This window comes from Oncorhynchus mykiss, chromosome 3 (assembly GCF_057628025.1).
Source record: "Oncorhynchus mykiss isolate SJ-2025 chromosome 3, ASM5762802v1, whole genome shotgun sequence".
Lineage (NCBI taxonomy): Eukaryota > Metazoa > Chordata > Actinopteri > Salmoniformes > Salmonidae > Oncorhynchus > Oncorhynchus mykiss.
In genome coordinates, this window is record NC_143024.1 from 58,433,650 (window position 1) to 58,443,783 (window position 10,134).

Sequence of the window (10,134 nt, forward strand, 5' to 3'; positions counted from 1 at the left end):
GCGCTACTTCTCCTGTCTCTCCTTCAAGATCCTGCACTACCTTGTCGGTCCATCTACGCTGGACCGGTTCGTCAGCTTCCTGCAGTGCCTTAATAGACTCTGGGGCGGAGGGCTGTTTTATGGACGAGACCTGGGCTCGGGAACATGACATTCCTCTCAGACAGTTAAAGGAGCCCACGGCCTTGTTCGCCCTGGATGGTAGTCCTCTCCCCAGGATTCAGCGTGAGACGCTACCTTTAACCCTCACTGTTTCTGGTAATCATAGTGAAACCATTTCTTTTTTAATTTTTCGTTCACCTTTTACACCTGTTGTTTTGGGCCATCCCTGGCTAGTTTGTCATAATCCTTCCATTAATTGGTCTAGTAATTCTATCCTCTCCTGGAACGTCTCTTGTCATGTGAAATGTTTAATGTCTGCTATCCCTCCTGTTTCCTCTGTCTCTTCTTCACAGGAGGAGCCTGGTGATTTGACAGGGGTGCCGGAGGAATATCACGATCTGCGCACGGTGTTCAGTCGGTCCAGGGCCACCTCTCTTCCTCCACACCGGTCGTATGATTGTAGTATTGATCTCCTTCCGGGAACCACCCCCCCCCGGGGTAGACTATACTCTCTGTCGGCTCCCGAACGTAAGGCTCTCGAAGATTATTTGTCTGTAGCTCTTGACGCCGGTACCATAGTCCCCTCCTCCTCTCCCGCCGGAGCGGGGTTTTTTTTTGTCAAGAAGAAGGACGGGTCTCTGCGCCCCTGCATAGATTATCGAGGGCTGAATGACATAACAGTGAAGAATCGTTATCCGCTTCCTCTTATGTCTTCAGCCTTCGAGATCCTGCAGGGAGCCAGGTTTTTCACTAAGTTGGACCTTCGTAACGCTTACCATCTCGTGCGCATCAGGGAGGGGGACGAGTGGAAGACGGCGTTTAACACTCCGTTAGGGCACTTTGAATACCGGGTTCTTCCTTTCGGCCTCGCTAACGCTCCAGCTGTCTTTCAGGCATTAGTCAATGATGTCCTGAGAGACATGCTGAACATCTTTGTTTTCGTTTACCTTGACGATATCCTGATTTTTTCACCGTCACTCCAGATTCATGTTCAGCACGTTCGACGTGTCCTCCAGCGCCTTTTAGAGAATTGTCTTTTTGTGAAGGCTGAGAAGTGCACTTTTCATGCCTCCTCCGTCACATTTCTCGGTTCTGTTATTTCCGCTGAAGGCATTAAGATGGATCCCGCTAAGGTCCAAGCTGTCATTGATTGTCCCGTCCCTAAGTCACGCGTCGAGCTGCAGCGCTTTCTCGGCTTCGCGAACTTCTATCGTCGTTTCATCCGTAATTTCGGTCAGGTGGCAGCTCCTCTCACAGCCCTTACTTCTGTCAAGACGTGCTTTAAGTGGTCCGTTTCCGCCCAGGGAGCTTTTGATCTCCTCAAGAATCGTTTTACATCCACTCCTATCCTTGTTACACCTGACGTCTCTAGACAGTTCGTTGTCGAGGTTGACGCGTCAGAGGTGGGCGTGGGAGCCATTCTTTCTCAGCGCTCCCTCTCTGACGACAAGGTCCACCCATGCGCGTATTTTTCTCATCGCCTGTCGCCGTCGGAACGTAACTATGATGTGGGTAACCGCGAACTGCTCGCCATCCGGTTAGCCCTAGGCGAATGGCGACAGTGGTTGGAGGGGGCGACCGTTCCTTTTGTCGTTTGGACTGACCATAGGAACCTTGAGTACATCCGTTCTGCCAAACGACTTAATGCGCGTCAGGCGCGTTGGGCGCTGTTTTTCGCTCGTTTCGAGTTCGTGATTTCTTATCGTCCGGGCTCTAAGAACACCAAGCCTGATGCTTTGTCTCGTCTCTTCAGTTCTTCAGTAGCCTCCACTGACCCCGAGGGGATTCTCCCTGAGGGGCGTGTTGTCGGGTTGACTGTCTGGGGAATTGAGAGGCAGGTAAAGCAAGCGCTCACTCACACTCCGTCGCCGCGCGCTTGTCCTAGGAACCTTCTTTTCGTTCCCGTTCCTACTCGTCTGGCCGTTCTTCAGTGGGCTCACTCTGCCAAGTTAGCCGGCCACCCTGGCGTTCGGGGTACGCTTGCTTCCATTCGCCAGCGTTTTTGGTGGCCCACCCGGGAGCATGACACGCGTCGTTTCGTGGCTGCTTGTTCGGTCTGCGCGCAGACTAAGTCCGGTAACTCTCCTCCTGCCGGCCGTCTCAGGCCGCTTCCTATTCCCTCTCGACCGTGGTCTCACATCGCCTTAGATTTTGTCACCGGACTGCCTTCGTCAGCGGGGAAGACTGTTATTCTTACGGTTGTCGATAGGTTCTCTAAGGCGGCTCATTTCATTCCCCTTGCTAAGCTTCCTTCTGCTAAAGAGACGGCACAAATCATCATCGAGAATGTTTTCAGAATTCATGGCCTTCCGTCAGACGTCGTTTCGGACAGAGGTCCGCAATTCACGTCTCAATTTTGGAGGGAGTTTTGCCGTTTGATTGGGGCTTCCGTCAGTCTCTCTTCCGGCTTTCACCCCCAGTCTAACGGTCAAGCAGAACGGGCCAATCAGACTATTGGTCGCATCTTACGCAGTCTTTCTTTTCGCAACCCTGCGTCTTGGTCAGAACAGTTCCCCTGGGCAGAATACGCCCACAACTCGCTTCCTTCGTCTGCGACCGGGCTATCTCCTTTTCAGAGTAGCCTCGGGTACCAGCCTCCGCTGTTCTCATCTCAGTTCGCCGAGTCCAGCGTCCCCTCCGCTCAGGCTTTTGTCCAACGTTGCGAGCGCACCTGGAAGAGGGTCAGGTCTGCACTTTGCCGTTATAGGACGCAGACTGTGAGGGCTGCTAATAAGCGTAGAACTAAGAGTCCTAGATATTGTCGCGGTCAGAGAGTTTGGCTCTCCACTCAGAACCTTCCCCTTAAGACGGCTTCTCGCAAGTTGACCCCGCGGTTCATTGGTCCGTTCCGTATTTCTCGGGTCATTAATCCTGTCGCAGTTCGACTTCTTCTTCCGCGATACCTTCGTCGCGTCCACCCGGTCTTCCATGTCTCCTGCATCAAGCCCGTCCTTCGCGCCCCCGCTCGTCTTCCCCCCCCCCCCCCATCCTTGTCGAGGGCGCACCCATCTACAGGGTCCGTAGAATTTTGGACATGCGTCCTCGGGGCCGTGGTCACCAGTACCTCGTAGATTGGGAGGGGTACGGTCCTGAGGAGAGGAGTTGGGTTCCCTCTCGGGACGTGCTGGACCGTGCGCTGATCGAGGATTTCCTCCGTTGCCGCCAGGTTTCCTCCTCGAGTGCGCCAGGAGGCGCTCGGTGAGTGGGGGGGTACTGTCATGTACTGTCATGTTGTGTCTTGTCTGTGTCCTTTCCCTTCACCCTGTCTCCCTCTGCTGGTCGTTGTTAGGTTACCTTTTCTCCCCCTCTTTCCCCCAGCTGTGCCTTGTCTCCTCCTAACCACCTCGTCACCCCTTTTCCCACCTGTTCCCTTTTTCCCTCTGATTAGGTCCCTATATCTCTCTCTGTTTCTGCTCCTGTCCTTGTCGGATTCTTGTTTGTTGTGTTTCATGCCTGAACCAGACTGTCGTCATGTTTGCTGTAACCTTGTCTTGTCCTGTCGGAATCTGCCGGTCCGTCTGAGCCTACCTATGTTTGGTAATTAAAGAAGCTCTGTTTAAGTTAATTCGCTTTTGGGTCCTCATTCACGCACCGTAACACTATGGCTTGATTTAAAAATAGCAATATTTTAGAGATTATTTCCTTTTCAAATAACCGAAAGTGAGAGGTTGTAATCTGAATAAAGGGAAAAAGGCCATTCTTGAACACAGACTGAGTCAGTCTTACTTATCTGCTAGAAAAACATCTAGGGTTGAAGTATAGTTTTTGTATGACTGAAGCCTTTAGTGAGAGGTCTATTGCTTTAATATTTAATCATTTCTGCCCTCCAAATTCATATTATATAAATAGGCCCACTTAATTTTGTCCAAATAAAATGTAATATTTTTTGCTCATACGGTGCCTTCGGGAAGTATTCAGACCCCTGGCCTTTTTCAACATTTTGCTACGTTACAGCCTTATTCTATAATTTATTAAATTGTTTTTATTTTCTCTTCAATCTTTACACAAAAAGAAAAAACGGATTTATAGAAATGTTTGCATTTACATAAGTATTCAGACACTTTACTCAGTACTTTGTTGGGAATGATTACAGCATTGAGTCTTCTTGGGTATGATGCTACAAGCTTGGCACACCTGTATTTGGGGAGTTTCTCCCATTATTTTCTGCAGATTCTCTCAAGTTCTGTCAGGTTGGATGGGGAGCATGGCTGCACAGCTATTTTCAGGTCTCTCCAGAGATGTTAGATCGGGTTCAAGTCCGGGCTCTGGCTGGGTCACTCAAGGACATTCAGAAACTTGTCTCAAAGCCACTCCTGCATTGTCTTGGCTGTGTGCTTAGGGTCATTGTCCTGTTGGAGGGTGAACATTCGCCCCAATCTGAGGTCTTGCTCCATTCATCTTTGCCTCAATCTTGACTAGTCTCCTAGTCCCTGTCACTGAAAAACATCCCCACAGCATGATACTGCCACCACCATGCTTTACCGTAGGGATGGTGCCAGGTTTCCTCCAGATGTGACGATTGGCATTCAGGCCAAAGAGTTCAATCTTGTTTTCATCCGACCAGAAAATCTTGTTTCTCATGGTCTTTACATGTCTTTTGGCAAACTCCAAGCAGGCTGTCATGTGCCTTTTACTGAGGAGTGGCTTCTGTCTGGCCACTACCACAAAGCCCTGATTGGTGGAGTGCTACAGAGATGGTTGTCCTTCTGGAATGTTCACCCATCTCCACAGAGGAACTCCAGAGCTTTGTCAGAGTGACCATCGGTTCTTGGTCACCTCCCTGACCAAGGTCCTTCTTCCCTGATTGCTCAGTTTGGCCGGGCGGACATCTCTAAGAGGAGTTTTTGTGGTTTCAAACTTCTTCCATTTAACAATGATGGAGGCCACTATGTTCTTTGGGACCTTCAATGCTGCAGAAATGTTTTGGTCCCCTTCCCCAGATCTGTGCCTTGACACAATCCTGTCTTGTAGCTCTACGGACAATTCCTTCGACCTCGTTGCTTGGTTTTTGCTCTGAAATGCATTGTCAACTGTGACCAAATCATGTCCAATCAATTTAATTTACCACAGGTGGACTCCAATCAAGTTGTCGAAACATCTTAAAGATGATCAGTGGAAACAGGATGCACCTGAGCTCAATATCGAGTCTCATAGCAACGGGTCTAAATACTTATGTAAATAAGGTGTTTTGTTTTTTATATTTGATAAATGTGCTAAAAATTCTAAAACTCTGTTTTCGCTTTGTCATTATGTGGTATTGTGTGTAGAATGCTGAGATGTTTTATTTATTTAATACCTTTTAGAATAAGGCTGAACGTAACAAAATGTGTAAAAAGTCCAGGGGTCTGAATACATTTTGTGGTGTGTAAACCACCATAGAATTAGGTCCCCCACACACCAGTATCTTGAAACAGAAAACTGGCATAGATTCTGGATGAGATCGCACGCCATGCTCGGGAGTATTGGTGTATAACATTTTCTATTGATCAAATCATATCATGATCTACAATAGAAGACAGCCTATACTGTCAACATTTTACATGTATCCAGAGCGACTTACAGTAGTAGTAAGTGCATACATTTCCATTGGTACTGCTGCCCCGTGGGAATTTAAGCCACAACCCTGGCATTGCCAGTGCCATGCTCTACCTACTGAGCCACACAGGACCGTGTCATTACTAGTGTTTGTAACTGCTTATTATCACCTGTGTCAATACTAGTGTTTGTAACTGCTTATTATCACCTAATAATATACAATTATATCAGTTGAATTTCTAGACGGAATCTGTTGATATGAATGAAATCACTCAAATGTGTCTGGAAAAGTACCCTACTAAAGACTGCATCACAGTGTGACATGCCCTCCATTAGATCAGTGACATCATTACAGCCGTGCTACAGCAGACCGCAATTTTTTTTGTTGGATATTAAACTGCTCCACAACATTCTCCTGCGAGCTATTCACAGCAATTCATTCATGAAATAATCACTCTGCGCTTAAAAAGAAGTAGTCTTATCCAGAAAATTATGCAGCCTACTGTTCTGACCTACATTAGACATCTCAACAAAGTTGATGCCTGATTGTTTTTTTCTTCTTCTGAGGAGGAATACGTTACCTCTTGAATTGTTTTGTGTGTTTGTTGTTTCAGATGATGCGGTTCATTCAAGAATTGGACAATACAGCCACACTGACTTCTCAATAGGCAGAAGTGGAAGTCATCATCTGATACAATGTACACACACACACACACACACACACACACACACACACACACTTTAAGAGGCAGCGTGGCGTACAGCTGCCTTGTTTTTAACCAACCCTGTTTAGCCCATACCTTATCAATCTCAGACCTACATGTTACAGATGCCTACTCCCCCATTTATAATGAAAATTACCACATTTGCAATCATTCAAATAAATTAAATACATGTTTAATAATGCAATGACTATTATAATACAATACAATTAAATACAGGAAGAGAGAAGATATTTGGATGAAAATATACAATCTATAAATCAGCTGGCTTAATACATGGATGATACTAAACACAGTTTAAGCTATATAAATACAATCATCTAGATTATTTTTCCATAGTTTAGATAGGATCAGTTTCCACAACTCATTGGCTACCACTAACTTGTTCAGGGTAATCTAATTATCCATATCTCTATGATGGCTGATCATTTCATCTAATGGGTAACACTTCATTGGGTTAACTGAACTTCACTGAGTTCAGGTTGGTGTTGAATGTATAATCTCATTCAACCGAATTGACACTTACGCATGAGATACTATCAAAGTTGTTATGCTTAGGATTTTATCAAGGGCAAATGGGAATATCATGAAGTACCTGTAATGGCTGCACACAAAATACTTAATGATATAGTATTAGTTTGAGAGAACATTTATCAAACAAAATGTTCTATTTGTTATGACACTCATGTCTCACTAGCATTCAAGTGTAATTATTAGGTGAGATAGAGAGTGGTTTGGGACTTCGGCCGGTGACACACCCCGTAGGCTATGCTGCCGTCCATCAATCATAACACATCTTAATGGGCCTTGTCAAACGCGATTCAGTAAACTGTAAAGGGTGGGTCACCAGATTGATTTGTCCTCGACGGCAAGGCAGGCAGGAAGCGTGATTTCGGAGGAAGTGAAACGACTTTAGACACTTTTCAACTTTAACACCGTTCCATTGGAGCAGGGGCACAGGTGGCTTATCAGAGTGTAGCAGTTTGTGCAGTGCAGTCCTCCTTGGTTTGATTTGACAAGACAAGTCATTTTTGAGGAGGGACTGTTTGGTTCCCCCCGGGGGGCTGCATTGGGGGAAGCTGGGGGGGGGGGGGGGGGCAGGAGCAGAACAACAGATGCTTTCACTGAGGGGAGAGAAGCCACACTATGGTCTATACAGGAACAACTACATAATACAGACAGAGAAGGAGAAAATGTCACAATCTCTGACTGCAGTGCAATACATATAGTGTGTAAAATTACATGTATTTCAAACCATCGGCAGCGTAGCCTAGTGGTTAGAGCGTTGGACTAGTAACCGGAAGGTTGCGAGTTCAAACCCCCGAGCTGACAAGGTACAAATCTGTTGTTCTGCCCCTGAACAGGCAGTTAACCCACTGTTCCCAGGCCGTCATTGAAAATAAGAATGTGTTCTTAACTGACTTGCCTGGTTAAATAAAGGTAAAAAAACAAAAAACACCCCAAAAAATATGTTTATATAATGAATTGAAATCATGTGCATATGTCTAAGAGTGTTATAGAAAACAGGAGACCACCACATTAGAGAGAATGAATTGATCAAACCAAGATAAGTCCTATATAGTGGATTGTTATAACACCATGCATTTGTGAGCTAATCATGTTCAAGGTCCCCAGACAAAGAGGGGTCTAAATGTGGTCACACTACAATATCCGACACACTAAAGAATAGTGGGTTGTTTTTTTAACCCATCATTTAGAGTGTATATGTTTTCTGAGCATTTGATATGGTACGAACAATGTCAGGCAGGTTTCCATTAAACCCCAGACTGATCAATGGGACTAGGACGTCACACATCAATCCTGGAAAAAGCCACCTTGCTCATCACATTGGTTTCAGTGGTTCACCATTGGGGGCTCCAAGAGTCAATCTCCAACAAGGTGCTAATGTCACACATTTTCTCTCAATGTGCCCTGTCAATTATGACATTTCCACACTTTCAATAGAATATGCTGCAAAAATAAATGTGGTGATATTAAAATAATAAACAGTACATGTTTAATATATTGATACAGTATAAAATGTTATCATTTGAAGGGTTTTGTAATCAGAATGATCTAAATACAACTGAAATAGTCATACTGTGGCCATGATTGTTTGAAATGAACACAGAGCAGATTGATGGAAAATCAGAATCGCTCAAACTGAAAACGTCAACATAATTACATGATGAATTTTTCAATAAACAAAGATAAACTACTGTTGTTTTATTATATATCCACCTTCCATGCATTTAACCACTGACTATTTACAAATGTTCAATAGGAAACCCATTAGACACATTGACTAAATCATAATACTGACTTGCATATTGTATGCAAAAACACATAGGTATTTTTCAAAAACATTCATTCATCCCCATTGCTTTAGCAATACGAGACAGTGATAGAAGTAAAAAACGATTGTCACGTTGACAAATAGGCTATAACAATCTAGTGCGTCCAATTCAAATGATAGTACAATTCAATTGACATTGTTTGTTTGTCTTTAACAAAAAGTGAAAGATGATTTTGGCTATATACTTCTTGGAGATGTGTGTCCTTAAAATGTTTAGCCCTACCCCTAATTTGTCCCCTGACTGTTCAGTCACCTGCTGGATCCTACATTTTCGTCAACTGACAAGAAATGAACAATGGAGACTGGATTTTATGTGAAAATTGAGCTCCGTCTCTGCTGTTGGTGAAAACTGGATTAATCATCTGGGCATCAGTGGTAGGACAAATCATTTTGACAAAGTCTCCAAAAGCGCTCTTTGGGCTACTAATATGCCCCAACAATGACTGTTTCTACCTCTTTGGATGGTCTTCTGTCCGTCACCAAAAAGTTGATCATTCCCTCTGACTTAATGAGAAGGTTGCAGCCCAAAAAGAATATACCGAAAACCACCGTGAGCGATAACACGCACATAACGGCAATCTGGACAACTCTCATGAGAAAGAGACTTCTCTCATCCGGAGTCGGCGCCACGAAACCATTATCAGTCACCACTGATGAAAAGTTACAACAAAAAATATCTTCAGTCTTATTGAAAAGTCCTGAGCTCTCCGTTTGATTGAAAGCGGTAGAATTCATCTCCACTTTTCAACGTTCAGTTGGCACCACAAATAACAGCCAAAAGCGCACTTTCAAGCGCAATTTCAGAAAAATTCCCCACAAGCGCAGAAAAAAATTAAGAGTGAGAACCAGGAGATTGAAATGCCACCTTTAAATCTGGTATAGGTCTTCTGGTGTGTATCAAACTGCTTTGGCATACCTTTCCAAATGTTCTCTTCCCAGCCACAGTGCATTTATGATGTTCCAGCAACCCATGGTTATTATAACCTACCTGGTTGGGTGAAACCATTTCAGGACGCACAGGAGAGAGCTGTTTTCCAAGAGTGTATAGTAGTAGCGCCACCATGAGCATGATCAATGAAACACGCAATGCGTAATTGGATGGCTGAAAACCCTGCACCTGCCCATTCCATCCAGTCCAATAATGGGGAAAATAAATGCAATTTGGTGAAAAGGTGCAATTTTGGATTCAATATCCAATATTGGTTTACATTTTTATAATGTAGCAGATTTTTTATTTTATATTGTTATTGTCAGTTAATACAGTCTCAACCTCTGTCGAATTCGCGTCGTGACTCTTTAATTTCATAGGTGCGCAGAGTGAACTTGATCTAGCTCGCACGCCGGTGCCGGGTACTCAGGCTCAGAGCTTTTATTTTGGAATCATTCCATTGGCCCATATGGACGTCAAGCCTAAACTCTTTC

General features: G+C 44.7%; 1 protein-coding gene across 1 annotated transcript; it reads right to left on the minus strand.

Moving 5' to 3' along the window:
* Positions 1 to 6,512: 6,512 nt before the first annotated feature.
* Positions 6,513 to 9,643, minus strand: rprma (reprimo, TP53 dependent G2 arrest mediator candidate a). Its single transcript, XM_021597022.3, has one exon. The coding sequence runs from the start codon at positions 9,445 to 9,447 to the stop codon at positions 9,136 to 9,138; it is 312 nt and encodes a 103-aa protein (XP_021452697.1). The 5' UTR covers positions 9,448 to 9,643; the 3' UTR covers positions 6,513 to 9,135.
* Positions 9,644 to 10,134: the final 491 nt, after the last annotated feature.

Coding starts and splice junctions, on each gene's coding strand:
- rprma (XM_021597022.3), bottom strand. CDS start 9,447: ATGAATTCTACCGCTTTCAATCAAACGGAGAGCTCAGGACTTTTCAAT.